Below are 25779 nucleotides of genomic sequence, written 5' to 3'. Positions count from 1 at the left end.
CAGATTGAAGAAGATTAATTACAAGATTTCTATAAGAACTCGTTTACAATTTTCATAAAAATCAAAAAAGTCAAAGCTTACTTAACAAAAGTAAATTTACAGAGGTTGGATATGTCAATTGAAGTCCATCTTTCAGTAGATGATTTCAATAAAGAGTATAATGATATGAAACAATTAAATCAATAAGCCAATGATAACTATTGGAAGAGTTTAAATTCCCCAACCAGGCATAATCTAGAAAATATGATCGAAGGATGAGAAATGGCACCATCAAGACATAGAGAACCTCCAAGAAGGCTATAAAACAAGACATTTCTTTATAGGAAGATAAAACTCACAATGTCTTCTATCATAACAATGGGAGTTTTACATTTGTCTAAATAATATTATCTTCCCCCATCTTCATTTTTCCTCCATCTGTACAAGGAGGCTAGTTATTTGGGAAACAACAAAGAAGAAAGAAAAGATTCACCTGTTCCTCCTATGTTCTAAAGTCTTAACCAAACCTTTCCTTTAATGTGTCATCTTTTCCAAGTGGTTGTAAATATTTTTATTCATGTTTGCAAGAACTTGTAACCGTGTCATTCGCTCGTGTCCGTGTTTATGATTCCATTGATTTTAGAACCAACAAAGGTCAATAAGAGATCATCTCCTGTAATTAAGGCATTTTATTATTAATAAAATTTGTCTTTCAAGGTTATTCTTTCCATTTTTGTGCCTATATATAATTTCTTATTTTATTGCATCATTCTAAATATACCTGGACCAACACCTGTTCCATAGTCCAAGACCACCCAAAATCAACTACCACGAGCACTCCATCCATTATTTCAGCCCAACACAAGCAACCGAAAACACGTGCACACATTTATACATAGACAAGACAAGTCGAATTCAACACTGAAAAACTAAGCACATACAGAGACAGTTTATGAGGAGGACAACTCGAGCCAGATGGCACTGAAAGTATTTGAGACAAAAGAACATCAGGACAAACCCTCATTAAAGAACTTGTCCCTACTTGACCCTAATCTCACAGCAAAATTTAAATTTCCCTACAAGTTTTCATCTGAATATCCCACATAAAAATTATCCAGAAACAGAAGCAACCATCACTGCCAACTCAAATCCGTTCAAGTTTCCCTTCTGGTCCTCCTGCGAGGAGCACTCACATCTTCCCTCTCATCCTCATCTCTCACGCCTTCCTTCTCATTCTCATCTTCCTTTTCTCCATTTTTTCCTTCATCTTCCGAGGTCTCTGCAGCCACTCCACTCTTTGTCTCCGCAGCACTGACCTGCAACCAACCACCACAATGATGGCATTAGGAAATCCCACAGTACGTAAGCTGCCCCAGAGAAAGGCAATTATAATGTGAGGTATTGAAACCATACCATTTGCTTTTTCCCACCAAAAAGGAGTCTTAAAAAGACAGTCAAGATAACCACCACCATGGAAACCAGGATGCCAATTGTTAGCTTAGGCTGTTTTTCACCTTTTACAATGAGATCCTGCAAAACAGACATGTACTCTCCCCATCATCGCAAATCTCCAACTCAAATTCGAAGATGCATACCATAGATAAATTTGTTTGCTTACATTGATCTTGGGTTTGTATGCTTCCAAGAAAGGAATGTCACCTATCTTGTATAAGAGATCAAAAACCTTCTTCTGCTAGAGCATTTTTCCATGAAAATTAGTCAATAACATTACAGGAAATCATATGATACAGAAGGAACTAGAACACAGATGGGATCAGAATTTTACCTGGAAGCCAGAAAGTCCACCCAATTGACCGGAAGCTTCTTCCTCAGCCTTCTGTTTTTCTTTCTCCACTTCAAACTTTGGTTTCCATGTTGTTTCTCTGTATGATCCTGCAACTTTCTCATCACTAGCTATCAAAATATTGTCAAACAAAATGCCATCTTGCATTGTCCAAATCTCAATGCCAATGGCAGCAATGGGCTCAAAATCAGGTTTGTCAAGCTCAAAGTAATCAGGGTTTGGGATCTCCTGCGGCTTCCAGATGCCTTTATAGTCCGGATTGTCAATTAGAGGGGCATGCCATTTTCCTTTGTAAGCTGGATTCCTCTTCATTGGCCTCTTCCATTCCCCACAACCCGGTGCCATCTCACACTTCGGGTTATCAATTTTTGGTGCTTCCCACTCACCATCCTCCTCATCATCCCAATCTTCAGGCTTTGCAGCATCAGGATCATCAATCTCCTCAGGCTCATCATCCAACCACCCTTCAGGCTTCACAGCTTCTTCATCTTCAATTTCCATTGGTGCATCCTCATCCCAATCATCTGGTTTCACTGCATCTGGATCTGAAATCTTTTCCCTCTCATCCCAATCCTCTGGCTTCTTGTCGTTTGGGTCAGGAATAGACTTGGCAGGTATCAGTGCAGGTTCAAAATCTTCAGCTGAGAAAAAGTTTGCTTTCTTCTTCTCCTCTCCATCTATCAAAATCCGCAGCTCATTATCAGGTTTCAAAATTGCAGTATACACATGGGAGAGTTTGTCAGAAGGCACAGAGGGTGGGTACTTGAGATGATGCTCCACATACTCCCCACTCTTGGGGTTCTTGTGCTTTATTATGAAGTGCACCTTATTGGTGGACCCACATTTGTCAGGTCCAAACATTATGGAGTATGGAGACTCATTATCAAATTCTTTTGGTTTCCAGCCAGCCTCTTGGGTTCGGAGGTATTTCAAGTATGCACCACCACATTCTAGCCCATTTTGGAACCGGACCTCAAACTGTAGGACAACAGTCCCATCCTTAAGGCTGACAATCTTGTCAAGTTCTTTCACAATTGCATACTTTCTAGCCTGTTCGCTGACAAGAAGCCCAAAATCCTCATGTCCCTCACTTGCAGAGTGCCTCCATACACCTACTCAAGAAGAATATCATGCAAATGTATACTTTGCAATTTAGAAAAGCCAATCACAAAATAGACACCAACACAACATTACAAAGCCTATGTCATGGAAAATATATCTGCATGCACAGAGGTAACAAACACAACTTGAAGCTTGCACTGAAAACAAGGATTTGCCAGTACAGAGTAATGTGAAAACATACGAATTCTAATTCATTCAAGATGAATCAATAAATAAGGACTTGCACTGAAAACAAGGATGTGCCAGTACAAAGTAATGTGCAAACATACGAATTCTAATTCATTCAAGATGGATCAATAAATAAGGACAAAACATGTTATGCTGCACCTTCATCACTGAAACTATCAGCAGTCACAGAAACATGTGTTGTGCCATTAAAGCATGAGTCGTGTTTGTAGCCAACGGTTGGCAAACTTTACAATTTTAGATAGACAAATTCACTAGAACAGATAGGGACACATCTTGTCCACTTGTAAGACTTTCTGACTGAAAATCCCACAAGGTAAGCAATGGAACTTTAATAACTCAAAACAGATACACATGCCCAACAAGCCAAAATGGTTTAAAACTCAGGACCAGACCGACCAAGTTCAACCAGAACCGGTCGCCAGGCCAGTCTGGTCAACCTCCCAGAACAAATAATACTTCAAACCAGGGTTGACCTGGCCAACCACCAGTTGGAACTGTCCAGTACCAATCTAACATGGGGGGTGGTCAACCCAATCTTAGCTTTAAAAAGAAATTGCATTGCTGAGAGTGCCGATGTGTGGACTTGAACACAAGACCTAAATTCACCAGCAGCTTACCACCGCATGAATTTCAGTTCTAAGTTCATTACGGAGTAAATAATATATGCAGTCCATCTCACTCATTGCTTTCCCTTGCACTAATAAGTTCATCTAACCTTTCTCCAAAAATTAATAATTTAATAAAACAATACACACACACACACACACGCTACATTTAAAAATAATATAATAAATTTCAAATAATATTTTATAAAAATAAGAAAAGTTGTTGAAATTTTATTTTTAGATGGCTGTTAGTGGTCTTATTTAGCTATAATACTAATATATGTGATTTGATTTTAACAAGCATCTTTAATATTTATATGGAATCAATGTAACATTATTTTCATAACAACATTATTAAATCTAATATCATACATATATATAAATAGTGTCCTGCTGACATCATCCATTCAACCACCATTTTGTTCCACCAGTTCGACCGACCCAGTGTCTTCCCTGAGTTGGTCACTGGTTTAAAATTTAAAACATGACAAATAGATTATATACATATTTTCTACCAGCATAAACAAGCATAAACGTGTACACCATAGACTAAGCAAGCATAAACTTACAACTTGACAACTGAAACCTTCGGAGGGCAACTAATATAATTTTAATAACTTAACGAGTAATATATATATACACACCCAACAAGGCAAATAAATAATATACATATTTTGTACCAGCATAAACATGAACATGTGCATTTTTTTAATTATACAAAAAGGAATATTAGAAAGAGAAGTTGCAATCTAAGGGCACAAGAAATCCACCCAAAAAAATAAAAACAGCAAAAACAAAAAAAAAATTAAAAAGTAAAAACATAACCAAGGAAACCCTGTTTCAATCCCTTTCCATCGTAATTCACTGAGCATTCTAAATTTGATTTGCTAGCTCCCTCCAACCCTTCTTTGCTTTGTACTAACATCCAACAAAGTGCACTTTGTTCCTCCAGCATCACACATTTTTAAATCCAATTTCTAAATCATCTCTTTTGCTTCTAAATCCTTCCTAGAAATCACCTCTGCAGGTATAGGTAGAATTCCATCGTTGCACTGCACTTTATTATCCAACCCATTCAAACAATGCTTTAAAAGACAAAGACGAAAGGCAAAGCGTTTTAACCCTTAAGAAGCAAGGCGTAAGCCTTAAGCCACTAGGGCATTAGCCTTTTGAGAATTTGTTTTAAGAAAAAAATATGTTAAATAAACTAAATATTTAAAAAAAATCACAAATATAATGTAAAAAAGAAAAATTAGATATACTTTGCAAACTACTTGTTCGCTATTCAAAAATTGATAACCTGAATACATGACATCAATCATGACAGAGATAGCTATACTGTTACAAAATTCAAACTATTATAATGATCTAAGATACAACTCTTAGTTATTTTGAAAAGGTTGAGGTTCAAGATTTTTAGAAATCACATCATATTATGACATCCTTTTATACAAACATGTAGTTAAAATTTTCTAACCAATCCTAACTTGAAAATCAAACACTCAAAACCCTAAAACCCTAAGAAGGCGCAAAAAGCGTGCCTTTTGCAAAAATGTACAAGCCTCGACATGTAATGTGTTAACCTTTTTGAAATTTGATATTTTAAATTGAGCCTCAAGGCATTTAGGCATGTCTTGCCTTGAGGGAGCCTCGATTGAGCCTTTTAAAACACTATTTTATAAAATAGAAACCCCCTCCAATCCCTCCAACAAGGCTGGATGAACATATGATAAGTCCACAAGATCATCACAAGAATGAGAAACATATCCATATTGTTCCTGAATCTCATCCAACAGCAAACCCCCATCACAATCAAACTCACTCATGCCATCACTATCATTATTTGAGAAATCTCCCCATTTCTCAACCTCCTATCCTTTGCTAACTCCATTACAACCTACATCCTTCATCTTAGCAAGTGCATCTTCCATGATACTCAACTCGCCTACAGAATCTCTCCTTAAACTTTTTAGCCCTATCTCACTGAAATGTTGTCTCTCTACTTTATCTAGTTTCCTCCTTTCCGCACCCATCACAGCATCCTTCTAACGAGTATACACCTTAGAACCCTTATATTTTTCAAAATTAAAATCTGAAACATCAAGATTTGTACCAGCCTCAAAGCCCACAAAAAAACCAAATCAACAACCAATTTGATGCTTTTGTTATTATCATCATTTTCTTCTTGAACTAATTTTAAACCAAGCTAAAATAATCCTGGTTACACACTGAAAAGGGGATTGGATTTCGTTAACTATCTGAATACCCACCTCCCCCTTATTTGGCTTCTGATTTTGGCCATGGAAGTGGATTTATTCCATGATAGGTATCGGACATGGGAAGAGCTAGGACACACCCCCCTTTTGAACTAAAGAAAGGCCCATAACATTATTATTATTCCAAGCTTATTCTATTGAATGGTCCAAATTTGTTAAGAAAGAAGCCCCGTCTTTCTCACATACCTAACCCAAATCCAAAATGAGAACCAGAAGCCACAAACCAACCTATGTACCCTCGTCTTCCCAATGGCAACCCTAGCTGCCTTCACAACACTTGCAATGACCATTGCAACCCTATGCACTTTCACCTTATGGATGTTCTCCTCTGAACAAGAAGCAATGTTATATACAATCGTCACTCAGAATTCCTTCAATTGCGAATCTCCCCCACACTTATGAACATGTGCATCATAAGAAAGCATGTAAGGCTTTTGCATTAAAGCTTAACAATGGAGGGTAGGAACCAAGTCGCCATGATTTAGATCAGCCCCATACAAGAGCACCACATTATTAACAAATAACAAGTGCATTTTTTAATCAAACAAGGTAACTATAAAAAGGCAAGTACCCAACCTGTTGGTCATTTTCCAAAGCAAAACAATTAAATAATAATCCAATACAACAACCACCTGACCCCACCTAGTGGGACTTAAGGCGTGGTTTGTTGTTGTTGTCTGTTTCTTGTTTTTTTTTTTAATAATGAGAAGGTACGATCTATGGGGGCAAGGAGTCTGCTAGATAACAATGAAATACTATCAAAGAGAAAAAGAAAAATGAAAGAAAGCAAAACACTCAAGATCACAAAATTAACCTAGACTAAATTAACCAAGGAGACCCCTCTTCAAACTCGTTCCATCATAATTGATCGAGCTCTTCAAATTCACTAACTCTCTTCAACCCTTCATCTTTTGACTTTTGCCACAGCCCAATTGCACTTCATTTCCTCTAAAATCAATCAACTTTAAATCCATTTATCCAAGAGAAACTGAGCTTCTACCTCCACTAATATAGGAAAAATTCCATCCCTATGCAATAAACTATTAACCAGTCCATCATTTTAAAAAATAGATACTCCCTTTAAACCTTCTAGTGCGGGAGGATGAACGTAAGATAAATCCACAAATTCATTAAAAAAAAAATCAGAAACAAACCATATTATAATATTGTCACTTTCTGAATCTGGAAAACCCCCTCCCCCAAAAAAAAAAATTCTGTATCACTTTTCCTTGCCCCATTGCTACCCCCAATTTCCTTCTTTGCATGAGAGTCTTCCATTATGCTAAATTCCCCTTTAGAATATCTCTTTAATATCTTTGGCATTGATTTACCAGATTTTTCTCACTTATCACCAAACACCTACCTCATCTCCACACCCATATGAGCTGCCTTCCTACGAACATAAACCTTGTTGCCCTCACATTTTTTAGAAATTGGACAAAAAACATCAAAATTTCCCTCCAAGACAGCTTCCAATTTTTTACCCTTTTCCCGCCTACCTTTTAATCCTTCTTCGACACTAATCTCATCTTTAACATCACAATCTTGTTCCAAAACTAACCTGCTACTATTCTGAATTTGTTCCTAAGCTTAATCATTTCAATTTGTATCCTGGAGAGTTGGAACCTATGAAAGAAGTCCATTATCAAAAGGTCAAAAGTCCTCCTTCCCACTTATCAACTCCTAAATACTAGGAATGGTAATTTGGGGCTGCCCATTATTGGGATCCAACAAATACCTGAATCGTCTTGTTCATTCAGCACAGAACCCAGAGATGTGGTCTTCCCTCAATCTCCATATTACTGCCCACATCAGACTTTCCTAAACATTGGGCCTACTCAAATGATTGCCCCAGTTTAGACAAGAGACACGTACCTCCTTTTGCAATTTTTTGGGCCAAGTCCAACACAAGGAAAAAACCACCCAGCCCACTCTTCTTCATGATCTCCTCCCAAAAACAACCCAAGCTGCCTCAGAGAGATGCACCACTCCCCCTGGAATCCTAGCTTCCTTCACATTCTGGTCAATTGATTCTGGTTGGTTAGTGCTGGAACCTGTCTTCGAGAACCCATAATCCTTCTTCTGTATCCTCCACACCTATAGCACTGCTCCTCTTCCGACCTCCCTATCCTGATTTCAGATCGATCTTGACTTCTGCAACCTTCGCCCTCGCCCTCCTCTATTTTACCTTCCCGCCGCACTTCAACTCCACAATCTGGGATGAGAAGAACCATCTGCAACTACACTTCCAAAATCATTCTGAAATTCCTTAGCCAACTTGCTGAATTCTCTCACAAAGTGACGCCACCCCTCACTCTTTGAGCCACCGGGAATAAATACTGAAAATTTCTTACCTTCCCACCCCAACCCTAACTCCAAAAAATTCCCCACCTTCATCCACCTAATAGACAGCCAATACTGTGTAACACCCTTGCACATACATCAAAATCCCGTCCATCTGACTGAAAACTGAAAATCCATCAGCAAACCAGGATGCAGACTCTATTGAAAATCTAACCTCTAACCAACCTGTTTTGGACATCATTATTCTCAAACACAAGCACAGATGAAACCCCCCCTGCCCTTGTCCAAGTGCGGATCAAAGGATTTTCCCTTGATCTGTAACATTCGATTCAACATACCCTACAGCAGTAAGCTTCATAGCAGTGTATCAGATTGTTTCGCAAGAGAAGAAGAGAGAGAAATCAAAAGATCCCTGACCTTCCCGCTCTGAGCCCCACAAATGACCTTCAAAAGAAGAAGCTTTGACCTTACAAGGGCTTTTACGAATATGAAGCTACGAACTTGCAGTCTTGCACGCAGTAGGTTTCCACTACCTTCTAAAGAGCTTATTGCTAGGAAGTACCAGAGCCAAGGAATCAAAGAAAAATCTTCCTCCGATGATCGCTGCTTCTGGTCTATCTCTTCTGTGGCAACTCCTTTGGCTATCGAAGCAGCACTGGCTACCTTCGAAGCCCTAGGAAGATTCATGCGAGAAGGAGGGTAAGCTGTCTCGCAAGGGAGAGAGCCCAGGAGTACTGCTAGGCCAGCCTGGTATTATTAATTTAAAACTCATTCAAATAAAAATTAGTTTGTTTGTTTGTTTTTGTACAATAACTAAGCCTAAAATCCCACCCGATCTTACTCTTCCTCCTACAATCTCAAACATTACCCTCTCACTGGAGAATTGTTTCAATTGCATTGCAAATACTCAAGACCATCTTATCCACCCTTCCTTTAAAACTTATTAAGTTTGTTTGTTTGTTGTTGTTTTTTTGTTGTACAACAACTAAGTCCAAAACCCCACCAGGTCTACTCTTCCTCCTACAAATCTCTAACATTACTGTCACTGGAGATATGTTGCAAATGCCCAAGACCAACCCACCCACCCTTCAAACTTATCTTTTAGAACTGCTATGTCTAGCTTAGCACAGAGATGTTTTTCTTCACTTTATCTTGAGAGTTATACCACTCTGATGTAGGACGCAACAGCAGAACAGAGTGAGAGGATTGAGGGAGAGAGACAGAGATAGAAGAAGAGAAGAAGGACAACAAGAGATAAACTATAGCAGGGCAGAATACAGGGTTAGATGCAGAACAGGGAGAGACTGAAAGAGATAACAGGACAGAAAATAGGACATAACAGAGAGGAGAAGCGAAAGGAAAAGGACGAAGGGAGGAGGAAGAAGAAAATTCGAGGGAGGGCAGAGAGAATGGAGGTGAGAGAGAGAGAGAGAAAGGCTGCTGTGAAAGAGCTGCTTAACTTTACATAATAAGCCAATATTTATGGCCATCTAAGAAACAGTAAAGATAAAACTACAAAAAAAAAAGAAAGAGAACAGACACATACACACACACACATATATATATATATATAATAACTCCAAAAAAATCAAAAATTACAAAATAACCACACAGTATTAAAATTACTCAAATAAATCAATATCCCAAAACCAATATAAAATCCCTAATTTTTTAAATCTACGCCTTTTATAGAACTGTTTAGAAGGCAACAAAAAGCAGTCCCCTCTCCCACGCTCATCCATTATAGCTTACCAAGAGAAAAACAATTTCTCTCAACATTTCATATCAGTAAGTCTGGGTAAAAAATATTGGTTAAGCCAACAAGATAATTAAAAAATGCACAGTTCAACAGAAAAACAGAATGATCTACAAACATTAGGTTCTCAATATCACATTAGGATTTAAACTACTATTTTGTAACTTAAATCATTCTTCACTTTCATATTCAATAGAATTATAGTCTAATACTCAAATCATTCTTCACTTCTATATTCAATAGAATTATAGTCTAATGATGCTTTATGGCCTTCACATCATTCAGGATTTATTGCCTCAATAATGACTAAGAAGCTTGGGCTGATGACATTAAAAGGATTAGTACAGTGAAATAGTAAAAGATGTGATTCAAAAACCTAACAGGCAGACTATCTCTATGTTGTTCCTGGTCATGAGTTGATGACAAATAATCAAGTTTCTTTTTAATGCAAGTGATGAAATTCCATATCATTAAACCATGATTGCCCATATTTTTTAATGCAAGTCACATGTCAATTTACTTTAAAAAATTCAATAAAATCATGATTCATTAATCAATAGCAGCAAACTTCTTTGATAAGTATATTAAACAGATGAGTATAACACAAGTAAATTTGTTTTCTTTGATAAGCTTAAAAAATATAATTTCTAAATTTACTTAGTAATACGATTGTGAAATATCTATACAGATGCTAGCCACTTAAAAAGGATAAACTTCATTAACATTTTTATTTCAGTGTCGCTTCAACTCAAAAAAAAAAAACTTAAAAACAAAGTACACGTCCAAGTCATTGGTTTCATTAATTTTCCCTGGATGATCTTTCCTAATCTGCAGATTCAAGAACATGTGCAGTCAAATATGTCATCCTGGGATCCGAATGTTTAAAGAGTTTGTAACATTAAAAAATAACTGCAAAAGAAGGGGTGTGAAGGAGAAAATAGAAAAGGAGTTGATCAGTGCGAGCATTTTATTTTATAATAATAAATTTGCAAAAAAGTACTAGCTAACAAATGTGTATAAAGAGTACGTAGATTTTAGAATAAATATATCATTAAACATTTAAAAATCATGAAACCTTATGTGACCACTAAAGCACAATCAAGAAATATTACGTAACAATTATTACATACAAGCCATGAAGCAGTCTATAGAAGTCCTTGCAAAATCATACACTAGACACTTGAAATCATTGATTGCAGCAACAGCAACAACAAACAAAGCCCTTAAATCCCACTAGATGGGATTGGCTACATGAATCCTCTTCCACAAATTTACACAAACATGGGCAAATTCTTCTGACAATTTATGGGCTATTAAATCCTCACTCACTATCTCATTCCAAGTTATTTTAGATATATCTCTACCACTTCTACAACCACTAACAATAACTAGCTCACTCCGCCTCACTAATGCACTATTTGGCCTAAATTGCACATGCCCAAACCATCTGAGCTGCCCCTCCCTAATCTTCTACACGCGCTATTGCTAACTTATCTGCAAATATATTTCGTTGTTTGCACAAGATAAGAACTTTATTGCTCAGGGAAAAACAAAAGAATACAACAGGAGCAGCACTCTCACAGCAGGGACTGAAACCAGAGAAACCTAACTACTACCATGAATGCTCAAGGAAAATTAATTTTAGTCTAAGTTTTACATCGTGAGCAATTTTCCAAAATAATCTCTTCAGCATTGAAACTCCACTTGTAAGTTGTGATGCATCTCGCACACAGCCGTTCCCAAGCCCGAGTAAAGGAGGAGGGTTGCATTAGGTAGCAAACAACCAGCATAAAACATGTCATATCATCATGATATGAATCCTTCACGATTATCCACTGGGGAATCCCCTATGAGCGACGCATTGCACCTCTACCACTTGGGTGTAGCAAAAAGTGGGCTAGGTTGTCGCCCTCATCATCTTAGCGCCTGAGTATGGTGTCAAATATGCAAGGGTTCCCCTATCATTATGAACGTGGACAGATAAAGAAGTTAGTTCAAGAGACTAGGATTAGATTAGCAACTTGGAAATAGGGACATTTAAGGGTAAAAGCATGGAAATTGTGGGGATAATGGTTAGAAGAAAAATTAATGTAATCTGTCTTCAAGAAACTAAGTGGGTGGGAGAGAAAGCTAGAGAGATTGAAAGATCAGGATTTAAACTTTGGTACACTGTAAAAGAAAACATAAGAATAGGGTAGGAATTATTGTAGACAAAAACTTAAAAGAAAACATTGTAGATGTCAAAAGATTAGGGGATAGAATTACAAAAATCAAGATGGTCTTAGGCCAAGAAATAATAAATATCATTAGTGCTTATGCCCCTCAAGTAGGCTTAGCAAATATCAAGGACTAAGAAAATATTCATAAGAGCAAATATAAATGGACATATTGGAAGGGAAAATAAAAGTTATGAGAGGATAACTGGAGGATATGTATATGGAGACAAAAATGAGCATAGGAAGATGATCTTAGACTTTGTCATGTCATATGATTTTATTACAATGAGTACTTGCTTCAAGAAGAGAGAAGAACATTTAATAACCTTGAAAAATTGACAAAATAAAAGTCAAATAGATTTTTTCTAAACTAAGAGGGTAGATCATTTATCGTGTAAAGATTGTAAAGTTATACTAGGTGAAAGCTTAACCACACAACATATAGTTTTAGTGTTAGATATATGTATTAAAATATGGAAGAGAAAAGATAAAATAAACCAATGTAAGAGAACTAGGTGGTGGAACCTAAAGGGTGAAAATATAATAAAATTTAAAGATAAAATGATTAGAGATTGCAATTGGGCTATAAAGGATGTGTAGACACAACACTCTTCGGAATAGGATAGCTAGCTCTATTTTAAAAGATAGCAAAACAGATTTTAGGTGAATCAAGCAGAAGATTTTCGAATAGCAAAGAAAGTTGGTAGTGGGATCGAGCTATCAAAAAAGTTGTAAAAAGAACAAGAAAAAAAAATTAGTATAAAACATGGCAAAAATATAGAAGCATGGAAAACATTGAAAAGCATAAAGGGGCAAGAAAAGATGCAAAGAAGGCCTTTAGTGAAGCTAAATATAGATCAATTAATAATTTTTATGCTAAATTAGACACAAAAGAGGGGGAAAGAGACATATTTAATAAGCTATTCAATGAAAATCAAGTAGAAGACTTAAACTTAGAATTGATAAATGAGGAAAAGACTAAAAATATAAGATTTATTCACAAGATTAGAGTTAACAAAGTTAAGTTTGCTCTAGAAAATATGAAAAATGGAAAAGTTATAAGTTCGGATAACATCCCAATTGAAGTTTGGAAATTGTTAGGTGATAATGGAATTATATGGTTAACTAATTTATTTAACACAATTATAAAATTAAGAAAATGTCGGACAAATGGAGAAAAAACACTTTAATACCTATATACAAAAATAAAGAAGATATTCAAAATTGTAATAACTATCGTGGAATTATACTTATGATTCATACAATGAAACTGTGAGAAAGGGTAATTGAACAAAGATTAAGGCTAGAAACAAAGGTCACGGAAAATCAATTTGGTTTTATGCCTGAGAGATCTACTATTAAAGCTATTGTTCTTTTAAGCAGGTTAATAAAAAAGTTTTGAGGTAAAAGAGAAACTTACATATGGTATTTATTGACTTAGAGGAAGCATATGATAAAGAACCTAGGGTAGTTTTGTGGTGGGTTTTAGAAAAAAGGTTGTATGTAGTAGGTACACTGATGTCCTTAAGGATACGTATGATAGAGTAATTACTAGTGTTAGGACTATAAGTATAGAGACTAGAGAATTTCCAATTACAATAAGTGTATATCAAGGATCTACTTTGAGGCCTTATCTTTTTGCTTTAGTGATGGATGAACCAACTAGGAGCATCCAAAATGAGGTTCCATGATATATGTTGTTTGCAGATAATATTGTTTTGATGATGAAGAAATCAATAGCACTAGTAGATTTCAATAAGTTGGATCTATTATGCAAGCTGAAAGAGAATTAAAGAAGATGTAATACATGGAGTTAAAACAGGTTGGGTAAAACGGAGAAGTGCTTCGAGTGTACTTTGTGCTTGCAAAATACCCTTAAAATTAAAAGGTCAGTTTTATAAAACAACTATAAGACCACCTATGCTCTATGGATTAGAATGTTAGTCGACTAAGAAACAACATATTCAAAAAGTAAAAGTTGCCGAGATAAGAATGGTTAGATGGATGAGTGGTTTAGCATTAAAAGATAAATTAAGAAATGAGCATATTCATGATAAGTTAGGCATAGGTCCTGTAGAAGATAAGGGAGGGACAACTTAAATGGCTTGGGCACTTGCAACATATAGTGCACCAATTAAGAAGAGTGAATTCGTTACTGTGAGAGGCAGTAGAAGGGATAGAAGTAGATCTAAAATAACTCGCAATGCGAGAGTAAGAATTTAATAGCCCTAAATTTGTCAAAGGAAATTGTCCATGATCACATAAATTGGCAAAATGGGCTCATGTAGCCAAACCCACCAAGTGGGACTTAAAGCTTGTTGTGGTTGTTGTTGTTGTTGTCTCTTCAGCACTGACAGAACTTTGGGCATAGATCACCAAGTTTCTTAGCCTCCAAACAAGGTAGATATCTGCAGCCTAGACTAGTCTACCACACATATGTTCATTCCTTCTTTTAAAAAAAAACAAAAAAAAAACAAAACAAACATACATTCATACCACTCATCCACCTTAACACTCATTTCAACAACTTTTACTTTTTGGATATGTTGTTTCTTAGTTTTTCAATATTCTGATCTATATAGCATTGCTAGTCTTATAGTCGTCCTATAAAACTTCCCTTTTAAATTTAAGGATATTTTACAATCACACAACACGCCTTAAGCACTTCTTCATTTTATCCACCTTGCTTTAAGTCTATTTATAACATCTTCTTCGATTTCTCCTTCGATTTGCATAATAAATCCAAGATATCTAAATCTAGTAATACTATTAATTTTTTGACCATCATAATTTTTTCTCCAATATTCCTCCTACCATGACTAAAATTACATTATATATTCATCTTATTTCTACTTATCCTAAAACCTCTAGAGTAGACCTAGAAAAATGGATAAAAATTCACTAATTCAAATCAAATCCAATCTTCTTAAACCAACTCATATCAAAATTGTTGTTAAACAAGTCAAAAATGGTTTTAAAAAAGCTTACCCATTGTTAAACAAGTCCAGTCAATTCAATTTGACAACGATCCACTAATTCATTGAGAAAAGGGCTTTAACCTATTTACTATTCACACTTTTCCCAATACCCACTACCTAACTACGCCAATTTCCAAGTCCATTTGCAGCTTGCAAAGGACCAAAAATCAAAGACCAACCCTCCCAATCCATACTTCCCAATTACCCTCCCAATCCATACTTCCCAATTACCCACTTCCTAAATAGCAGTTCAATATCATCATTATAGGACTTTTATGCCATACAATATGCCAAAAGTAGCCACAATTTGGACACACGTTCCCAACTCCCACAGTGCAGTGGCGCATCCCGCACAATCGGCTATTCACGTTCATGCACTTGATTTTTTCTTGATTCTAAAATGTTTGAACATTGAACTTCAATCATCCATTCATGTAATTGGTTACTAAATGTATTGCAATTAACCAAATTATAAATTAAAACACAACTTTATTTATTAAGTTGCAAAATGAATTACTCATTAGTAGATTAAAAAATTGTTGTTAGGATGGCGAATGGATTATCTTACCTAAGCCGCCATCAATCCATCACTTAATTGAGTCAATTATGAATTGTCATTTGTTCATCCGATTACCCACCTAATCCACCACAGATTATCCAATCTAATCCACTTTGCCAATTCTACACTACATTCTAAAGCTTCTCTCCGTAATTCTAACCTAGATTCTACTCCACCCTAATTTCCCGATCAAGGCAATATCACCTGCAAACAATATACACCATGGAACCTCATTTTTTATACTCTAGTAAGTTTATCCATCAAAAATGCAAAAAGATAAAGAGTGTGAATCTTGGCGTACACATATTGTGCATGGAAATTCCCTAAACTCTCCATTTATAGTTCTAGCACTAGCTACTCTATTGTGCATATCCTTAATGACATCAATATACTCATACATATCTTTTTTTTGCTCTAAATCCCACCAAAGAATTTCTCTAGGTGATATTAAAAACCAAATGCAAGTACCTCTTCTTTTTCCTAAACTTTTCCATTACTATTCTTAAAAGATATATTTACACTCAATCTCCTAAGCATAAAACCTATTTGATTTTTTGAGACCCTGTTTCTAGCCTTTTTTGTCATTGTTCAACTACCATTTCCCGTAGTTTCATTGTATGTCTCTATATATAGGAATTAAAGTGATTTTACTCTTCATCTAGCAATTTTTTTTTAGTTTTTATAATTGCGTTAAATAAATTAGTTAACCAAATAATTTTATCATCACCTAAGCATTTCCAAACTTCAATTGGGATGTCATTTGATCCTATAACTTTTCCATTTTTTATCTTTTGTAATGCAAACTTAACTTCATTAACTCTAATTTTGCGAATAAATCTCAACTAGTAGCTTTTGCCTCATTTGTGGTTCAAGTTTAAGCCTTCTACTTGGTTTTCATTAAATAGCTATTTTAAAGTAACTTCCCCATCTTTTTTAAAGTAACCAAGACACTATCATCCTCATTTTTTATACATTTTACATTCCCCAAGTCCTTGCTCGTTCTTCCTCTAGTTCAGTAAATTTAAATATGTCACTTTACCCTTCTTTTGTATCTAACCTAGCATATAAATTATTTTATGCTCTATGTTTAGCTTCACTAACAAACTTTTTTTGCATCTTTTCTGACCTCTTTATACTATTCAAAGTTTTCTATGTTTCTACATCTTTTTTTTCATAGAAGACAAATTTTATTAAAACTAAGAAGCATAGTAACATGATGGAGGGCAGGAGACAGGAGTCCTCACTGGATAAAAAAAGATACAAAAAATCTATGAAAAAAAATCTAAAAGAAACAAAAAAAAGGATACAAGTATCAATCACAAGAGAGCCGCCCTCAATATCTCACGAGGTCGGTTAGCGATAATCTCCAAAAATCCAAGAGAGTTTGCCTAAGGGCTGCAAGGGAAGTCACTGTATCCCAAAGTAACCCTAAGCAAGTTGAGCAACCTTTAAAACTCCTAGCATTCCTCTCAATCCACAAGGTCCAAAGGATGGCAAAGACAGCCGCAAATCAAGGAGCTCTTCCATTTCTATTCTTTCCAAAACACTTGAAATTGACCTATAACAAGTCGCCCAATAATGCACAAAAAGATGGGCATTTGTTGTGCTACTTACACAACAGATGAAGAGCACATTAGGACTGAAAAATTTATGCGGCTTTCTCCTCTGAAGCACAACATGCGCACTAATACTTTCCAAGATCACAATTCAGTCAAATGCTCAAATCTTCCCAATTATCTTAGTCCTCCAAAGACTGTGATTCCAAGGAAAAAGGGTGGGGGAAGGAGGCTTTAAAAGGTGAGAGAGAAAGGATTCAGAAGTGAACGTACCTGAGGAATCACCCTGCCACACTCTCCCGTCGTCATGAATAGTAGGGACATGATGGTCCAAAAGAGAAAGAAGGATAGAGAGCTCTTTGGAATTTTGCAAAATTGCCCTCAAGAAGAAGCAAGGTATCGTCACCAAACCAAAGGGGAAAGATCTTCACTTCCTCCTTGCCCAAATTCAAACCTCTAGTAACTCCCCTACCCTGATTGTTGAGAAGCATCCTACCAAGGGTTCAACAACTAGGGAGAACAAGAATGGGAGAGTGGATCCCCTTGTCTAATACCCCTACCCCTAAAGGCCCTACTAAACCCCTCTTTAGGTTAACCACTGACGACAACAAAGAGATGAGTAACAAGTATCCTATTTCGTTGATTGTTGATCTGTTTGATCAGCTGAGTCATGTCAAGTATTTCACTAAACCCGACTTGAGGTCGACTACTATTCGGTGAGAATTGCTTATGAGGATGAGCTGAAGACAACTTGTGTGACACGGTATGGGACATATGAATTCTTGGCGATGACATTCGGGTTGACAAATGCGCCCGCGACATTCTATACCTTGATGAAGTCCTGGATGATATTGTTGTCTATAGTTCTACTCTAGAAGAACATAAAGAGCATCTGCGAAAGGTGTTCGACAGGCTGAAGGAGAACAGTCTGTATGTAAAGAAAGAGAAGTGTTCTTTAGCTCAGCAGAGCATCAAATTCCTTGATCATGTGATTGAGCAAGGTCATATCAGGATGGATATGGAGAAGGTGAGAACAATTCAAGAATGGAAGATCCCAACGACGGTGAAGGAGTAGCGTTCCTTTCTTGGTCTTGCCAACTATTACAGGAAGTTCGTAGAGGGGTACTCGAGGAGAACTACACCTTTAACAGAACTACTGAAGAAGGGTCAGGGGTGGAACTAGATAGAGACGTGTCAAGAAGCCTTTGATGACTTGAAGGATGTTATGATGAGAGATCCAATACTTGCTCCTCCAGACATCATGAAGCCCTTTGAGGTGCAAACAGATGCATCAAACTACGCCTTTGGAGGAGTCTTGTTACAGTAGGGACATCCTTTTGTGTATAAGAGCCATAAGCTTAGTGAAGCAGAACGGAAGTACGCAGCTCAGGAGAAGGAGATGCTAGCGGTGATACATTGTCTCCGTGTGTGGCGACATTACATACTTTGGTCAAGATTTGTGGTGAAAACGGATAACTCTAGTGTTAGTCACTTCTTCACACAACCAAAGTTGACACCAAGCAAGGTCGGTGGCAAGAATTATTGGCAAAATTTGATTTCTCATTTGAGCACAAGGTGGGGCGCCTGAACCAAGTTGTTGACACACTAAGCAGGAAGGCCGAGCTAGCGGCCTTGCAGATGCTAACACACTTGACCATGAGTATCGTCACCACGACGATGCGGAAGCGCGTCAAAGAGAATTTAGCCAAAGATCCAGTTGCGCAGAACCTTAATAAGTTGACTGAAGAGGGGAAAGCACACCTATTTTGGATGGAAGACGAATTGCTAATGACCCATGGTAGCCGGCTCTTTGTGCCACAAGCTAGAGATCCAAGGAAGACACTATTGAGAGAGTGTCATGATACCATGTAGGTCGGACATCCAGGATGGCAGTGCACTTTGGCATTACTGAGGCAGAGGTATTATTGGCCGCACATGCGTGATGATATGGTTGATTATACCTGGAGTTGTCTCACGTGCCAACAAGACAAGGTGGAGTGGAAGAAGATTGCAGGGCTGCTGGAGCCCCTACTTGTACCAACCAATACCATCCAAACCGTGGGAAAGTGTCTCACTGGACTTCATCATCAACCTGCTCAGAGTGGGAGATGCAAGGTCAATACTTGTGGTTATAGATAGGTTTTCGAAGTACGATACGTTTATACCCGCACCAAAGTATTGTTCAACAGAGGAGACGGCACAACCATTCTCTAAGAATATTGTAAAGTATTGGGGCGTTCCCCAAGATATTGTTTGTGATCGAAACTCAAGATTCACCGGTAACTTCTGGACAGAACTTTTCAGAATCCTTGGTTCACAACTTGACATCTCTTCGAGCTACCATCCACAAACATATGGACAGACGGAGAGATTCAACGGGCTACTAGAAGAGTACTTGCGCCATTTGGTCAACGCCAACCAGAAGAATTGGATGCAACTACTTGATGTGGCCCAGTTCTATTTCAAAGCCCAAAAGAGCTCAACAACCAAAAAGAGTCTTTTTAAGCTTGTTACAGGCCAGTAGCCGCTGTTGTCTCACACAGTGGACGAGCCATTCAGAGGAAATAGTTCTAAAGCGTACATCTTTACCAAAGAATGGAGACAAAATGCAACCCGAGTCTACCTGGAGAAAGCTTCTAAGCAGATGAAAAAGTGAGCATATCAGGGAAGAACATCACAGCACTTCCACATAGGTGACTTGGTGCCTGTTAAGCTCAATCCTGAACAGATCACGTCACTATGAGTACGAGATAAGAGACTACTTCGTAAATATTAAGGACCAACCCCCATCTTGGTCCAAGTCGGGAAGGCCACTTACAAAATTGACCCTCCAGCTTGGATGAAAGTGCATCCTGTGTTTCACGTCAACTGCCTTGACCCATTCAACGCTGACACCGAAGATCCAAGCAGAAGTTAGTCAACCAAAGCAAAATTGAAGACAATGCAACCCGACAGACGAGAAGTTGAAGACATCCTTGCAGACAGAGAGTTCACATCCTCAAGGAAGAAGCAATGGGAGTTCTTAATGAAGTGGAAATGCCTTGGCGACAAAGAAATCAGTTGGGTTTATGCGCAGATATGCAACCGTTCGTAGACAAAATTAAAGTATACCTAGCGTCAAAGTCTACGAGGACGCCAACCGCATAAATGGGGGAGCGTCGTCATGAGTCGAGCTTGTTTAGGGCATTATGCTTGCCTGTGATTGCTTGCCTCGTGCGTTTGGGATGAGTTTTCATCATGTAAATACTAGGGTAGGGTTGTTTTTCTTTCCCTAGGCTAAAACAGGGAGTATGACTACCTGGTCCTATTGATGTTTCCTAGTGCCAAAGTGAAAATAACATAGAAAGTTCTTTAGGGGAGGGTGAGTGTTCATCAACTTGTAAAACTCACTAGGTATTGTCAACGTGTTTAGCCTACTTGCCTCCCTCGCTAGACACACATTCTTAACGGAGGTGTTGATAATGAATTACGTTGCTTGAATGTTTACTGCTTAAGTGTCATTGCTTCCGCTTATATTTGCTTGAATGACAATGAAAGTGTTTTGTTGATGAATTTGTGGTAAACGCTAGGCTGGCTAGTTAAACAAGAGGGCTTTAGCTAGCGTCGCACGGTATATTCACAAAGGTGTGAAATATTCAACCCGTGACACCTTAAACTACATTACATTATGAACATGCCCCTAAAATACACAAATGCCACAAACAAGCCCCCAAATCCATATAATGCTATACTAATTAAACTAAACACGTAATCAAATACTAGTCTACTACTAAACCCAACAACCCTCGATCCAATTCTTCTAAGTATTCTCCAACAAGGATCTTCCCAAGGTCTTGCTTGTTGTCCTACATCAACTCTTCCCCAGTTAGGGAAAAAAAATCGACCTAAAATTTTGAAATGTTGAAGGATCATAATTAAGAAGCAAACTTGGATTATTCGAAATTCAGCACTTTTGAGTGATACAAGAAACCACAATTCTTTGCCAACACCATAGACTTGAATTGAGAGTTGCCACTGATAAACACATCAAGAATGACAAACTCAACAACAGGAAAGTTTGAAGGAATTTGGATGTCTTCAAACACATACATTTTCTTCCTTGCAATTTCTTCAAGTTGAGTAACTCTAACAGATTCTTTGTTTTGGTCGGGTAGTAGTGCAGGCTTCAAGATGATATTCTTACCATTATAGTGAAAGACGTGTGTTATAATGTCCTTGAGTCACACCCAAATCATCCAATCAAGGAGAATCAAGAAGTACATAGCCAATCTTCATAGGTATAATATCACACCAAAACATTATCAAAATAATCACCGATTTGGATAGGAACAAAAACATCTTTCATAAACATGTAAGGTAGTATTATCAATCCAAGACAACTCATAAGGCTCTAAGTGAGAGGTTCTGAATGAAGTTGCATACGAGTGACTCCATTTGTAGAAACCATATTCGTAGGACATCAACCATCAATGATAATTTTGCAATCATTTCCTCCAAAACTTGATAAAGGTGTGGAAAAGCTTGAAAATGTGCCCTAGATACAATAATCCTTTGTCCAATAATTTGTCACCATATTGCTAGATTTGTACATATACTCACTGCAACTATGTATCAGCAAAGTCCTTAACACAATTTGGCCACAATTCTCATTCTATACATGTAAACGACAACTCACTCTCGATTATAAAAAACTATCTTCAACTCACCTTTAATCTTGAGTAGTGCATAGAAATGAAACAAATTCATTTAAAGAACCCACAAATTACCAAAATAAAACCTGATTTTTTATGCTGCCAGCAACAATTTCTTGCTTTTCCTAGCAAATTATTGAGCTTGCTTACAAAATATTGTATCCACAAGCAAAATAGCTTGTTACAGATCAAAATAGAAACAAAACCCGAAATATCGTGGCTAGAACCGATTTCTGGCGATTCTCGCAGCAGCAGGAGAGTCTGGCAGAATCTCACTTGCAGTCGCTGGCACGTGGGAAGCGTGCACCGCCAACAAGGATCGTTTGATGATGCTTTTCTAGGAGGTGGTAGATCGAAGGATGGTGAATCAAATGGTAATGGTGAGGGTCAACCAACTCCAGCAAGGGTGAATTTTGAAGGGGTCAGCTAAAGGAAAATTTCAAGTGGTGCGTAAGGTTTCACAGCTGGTCAGATGTCAAATTTGTTTAGAACTGATTTTCATTTTTTTTCTTCACTAATATTTTAGGGCAAAGAAGAATTAGAGAGAGAATGAAGGGAGACAAACAAAGAGAAAAGACAAGAAGGAAGAAGCAGCAGCAAAGAGGGAATGGAAGTTGCAGAACTATGGGGAGAATGAAGAAAGAAGAAAAGGAGGAAGAAGACGAGTGAAAGGGAAATATGTCGGAGTTGAAATGGAAGAATGAGATTGCGTTCAGGCTCTAATACCAAATGAGTAGGGGTAGCAGCAAGGTTCTATAGCTATGGAAGAGATTACAAGAAATTGAAGAAAGAAAGGTAGGGGAAGGGGGAAGAGAGGAGATACAAAGGGAAACTCATGTTCACTTTAATTAATTCAGCATCAACTGCTTACAACAAGGCTTTCACACACTATTTATAAGAAAGCTCTAAACACATGAAATTACACACATACCCCTAAAACTGCATTAGGTTACAAACATTTCCCTAGAAAACAGAAATACTACAAACAATGAAACAAGGCCTTTATGTGCCGCATCGTACAACCAAAACTCATTTTTGTACCCACTTTAGGATGTTCCGATTTCTTCTAAAACATTACAACGTGCTCACGAGTAAGGAGAACACTTGCCCCATAAAACATTCACATGTGCAATAATATGTGAGAGAGAGAGAGAGAGAGGGCACTTTAATTACACACCACACGAGTGTCCTGGTTTGGTGTGCTTATCTTTAAAGAGCATGAATAAGAAAACCACAACCACATACAAACCTATGCTTGTACTGTTATACCCAATTTAGTTGTCCTTCAATCCATGGTTTTAAATCCTAGTAGTGGGTAGCGTAACCTAACCGTAACAGGAAGCGGGAGTAGCAGATGTTGCATAACAGAATGCAGGTGTAACGGCCTTAAATTTTTTTCAAGCACGCACAACCTTCGTAGTGGCCTTTACGTAACAATTGCAGTCCATAACAACTGCTACAGCCGTGATTTTTCTTCCCACCAATTTTGTGGTGCGTAACAGTATCGGTAACCCAAAAAACCGTTACATAACAGCGTTACGTAACAGTCGAGGCCGTTATTTGAACCCATGCTTCAATCGCATTATGGGGGTTCAATTAAGGACCATCCTGCCCACAATTGGCTCTGTTGAGTACTGAAATATGCAACTTATTCGTGTTTAAACTATAGAACTATGAGCCTGAAAAAAGACTGAATATTGATTTATCCTCTTTTGCTGGCATCATCATGGACATAGATACATGTGGCTGTGCACTTTTATTTTGCAGGAGGGCTTTATAGGAAGCACATTAAGGAAACAAAAAAAAAATGAATATTTGAGTGACCATCAATAAGCAGAATTCCAGATTGCAGAAATCAAAATAAAAAATGGTAAACAGTAAAGTATCCAAAAGAAAAAAGGAAATCAGCCAGCAACTATGATCCTTTATTTGGTACAAGATTCCAAAAACTTAATTGAAACTTTGAAATTCGTAATAACTCGTGCTAACTTGCAGCAAAAACAGCGACGGGAATATTTTCGTAGCAGTAGACAGGATAGCTTAAGAACAAAAACTTAACAGCGTTCAACAAATCTAAAAATAATCAATATTGGTTAAATGAAATCGCACCTTTATAGTCATCTTTCTCAGACGCAGTCCACCTCCCCTCAAATGACTCATCGAAGGACTCGTAAAATATCTAGTTCGGCAAAACCAAAAGATATGTAATTCGTAACCCAGAGACAATTTTTTCATTAAAGCAGAAATATGGTCTTCAAACAGCATAGAAATTTGGAAATGAACAAAAGCAAGTATGTTTTTTAAAGTATCGAGTATTTTTACCGGATCTGAAGCGCAGATCTGGAAAGCAACGCAACCAATCAGCACCAAAATCAACTGCAGATGGATCCGCCTCCCCTCCATGATTTCAAAACCCTAATTTTAATCAGTTAAACCAAATTATCAAACCCCGGACATCACACCACACAGATGAAATCACAAGAACCAGAGATATAACAACAAATTTACTTAAAACAGAAAAGTAATTGATGATTCGAGTTGAAATTTTAAAGAAGAAACGAACGGCTTCTAACCGGGAAATCGCTCAGTCGATGCTCGATTATCGACAGATGACCCCAATACAGGATGTTCACTCTGAGTTGGTGCTTCGAAGCCCTATTTATGCGCCTTTTTTCTTTTTTTCACAAAATAGAAATTACGAGTGGAAATGTGTAGCTGCTTACGCCACCTTTTTACTGGCAGGCGGCAATTCACTGTAGTCAAAAAAAAAAAAAAAAACATTTTTTTTTCTTTTGCTGTGGAAAATTTTCGGTGCGCTTGCTAGATTTTCAATTCAAGGTGTTTTCTGGTTTTGTTCCCTTTTAAGAAATATTTGAGAGGCATATTTAATTGTGAAGAATGTTTTTATTATTTATTTTTTTATTTTTAAAAAATTTATAAAATTTAAATTTTTATAAAAATTTAACTCACTTAATGTCTAAATTTTTTCACACACAGCCGGTCTCAAGCCCAAGTAAAGGAGGAGGGTTGCGTTAGGTAGCTGACAGCTAGCATAAAATTTGTCAGATCACTATAATATGAATCCTTACCTAATATTTGTTGGGGCGTCCCCTACGAGCAACACGTTGCAAGGGTAAGTTAAGTCGTCCCCCCGAAGCGACACGCCATGTCGATGCCCAAGTACAGTATCAAATATGTGAGGGTTCCTGCATCATTCTGAACGTGAGCAGGTAAATACGTTAGTTCGGGAAATTATGATTAGATTAGCAATTTTGAATATAGGGACACTTACAGGAAAAAGCATGGAAATTGTGAATACAATGATCAGAAAAAGGATTAATATAATTTGTCTTCAAGAAACTAAGTGGGTGGGGAAGTAAGTTAGAGAAATTGATAAATCAGAATTTAAACCTTGGTACATTAGAAAAGAAAAACATAAGAATAGAGTAAGCGTTATTATAGGCGAAAACTTAAAAGATAGCGTTGTGAATGTAACTAGAGTAGGAGATTTTTTTTTTTTCCAAAGAAGGGCGGCACCTTTATTTATTTATTAATATACCCTCACTTTTGGCGGAAGATTACCGTGGTTACAAAATAAGCAATGAGAGATTACAATAGAAAAAAAAAAAAAAAAAACTTTAAAGGACTCCCAAAAACAACACCAATAACCAACCAAAACCGGGCTACAAATCCAAACAAAACAAAATAAGGACCTACAAACCAATAAAAACACCCCACGCAACA

General features: G+C 37.2%; 1 protein-coding gene across 2 annotated transcripts; it reads right to left on the bottom strand.

Moving 5' to 3' along the window:
• Positions 1 to 843: 843 nt before the first annotated feature.
• On the bottom strand, positions 844 to 24868 carry LOC131144466 (calnexin homolog). Of its 2 annotated transcripts, none has more exons than XM_058093137.1 (7): positions 24609 to 24868; positions 24358 to 24450; positions 24145 to 24214; positions 1766 to 2895; positions 1598 to 1669; positions 1393 to 1509; positions 844 to 1295 (listed from the first exon to the last, which is right to left on the bottom strand). In XM_058093137.1, exons 2-7 carry the CDS (start codon positions 24436 to 24438, stop codon positions 1134 to 1136), a joined length of 1632 nt encoding a protein of 543 aa, XP_057949120.1. In that variant the 5' UTR covers positions 24439 to 24450; positions 24609 to 24868; the 3' UTR covers positions 844 to 1133. The 2 variants fall into 2 exon arrangements, with proteins under 2 accessions (XP_057949120.1, XP_057949121.1); XM_058093138.1 differs by having other exon boundaries at positions 24599 to 24740.
• Between the last annotated feature and the right edge of the window lie 911 nt (positions 24869 to 25779).

This window comes from Malania oleifera, chromosome 12 (genome assembly GCF_029873635.1).
Source record: "Malania oleifera isolate guangnan ecotype guangnan chromosome 12, ASM2987363v1, whole genome shotgun sequence".
Taxonomy (NCBI): Eukaryota; Viridiplantae; Streptophyta; class Magnoliopsida; order Santalales; family Ximeniaceae; genus Malania; species Malania oleifera.
This window is presented reverse-complemented; position numbering and strand designations above follow the sequence as displayed.

What these genes read in the sequence shown, in the direction of transcription:
- LOC131144466 (XM_058093137.1), bottom strand. Translation starts at nt 24,438, where the DNA reads ATGGAGGGGAGGCGGATCCATCTGCAGTTGATTTTGGTGCTGATTGGT. An exon ending in GTGGACTTTCTGGCTTCCAG is followed by an intron (nt 1,670 to 1,765) that starts GTAAAATTCTGA and finishes ATGCTCTAGCAG; the next exon opens with AAGAAGGTTTTTGATCTCTT. An exon ending in CATACAAACCCAAGATCAAT is followed by an intron (nt 1,510 to 1,597) that starts GTAAGCAAACAA and finishes TCTGTTTTGCAG; the next exon opens with GATCTCATTGTAAAAGGTGA.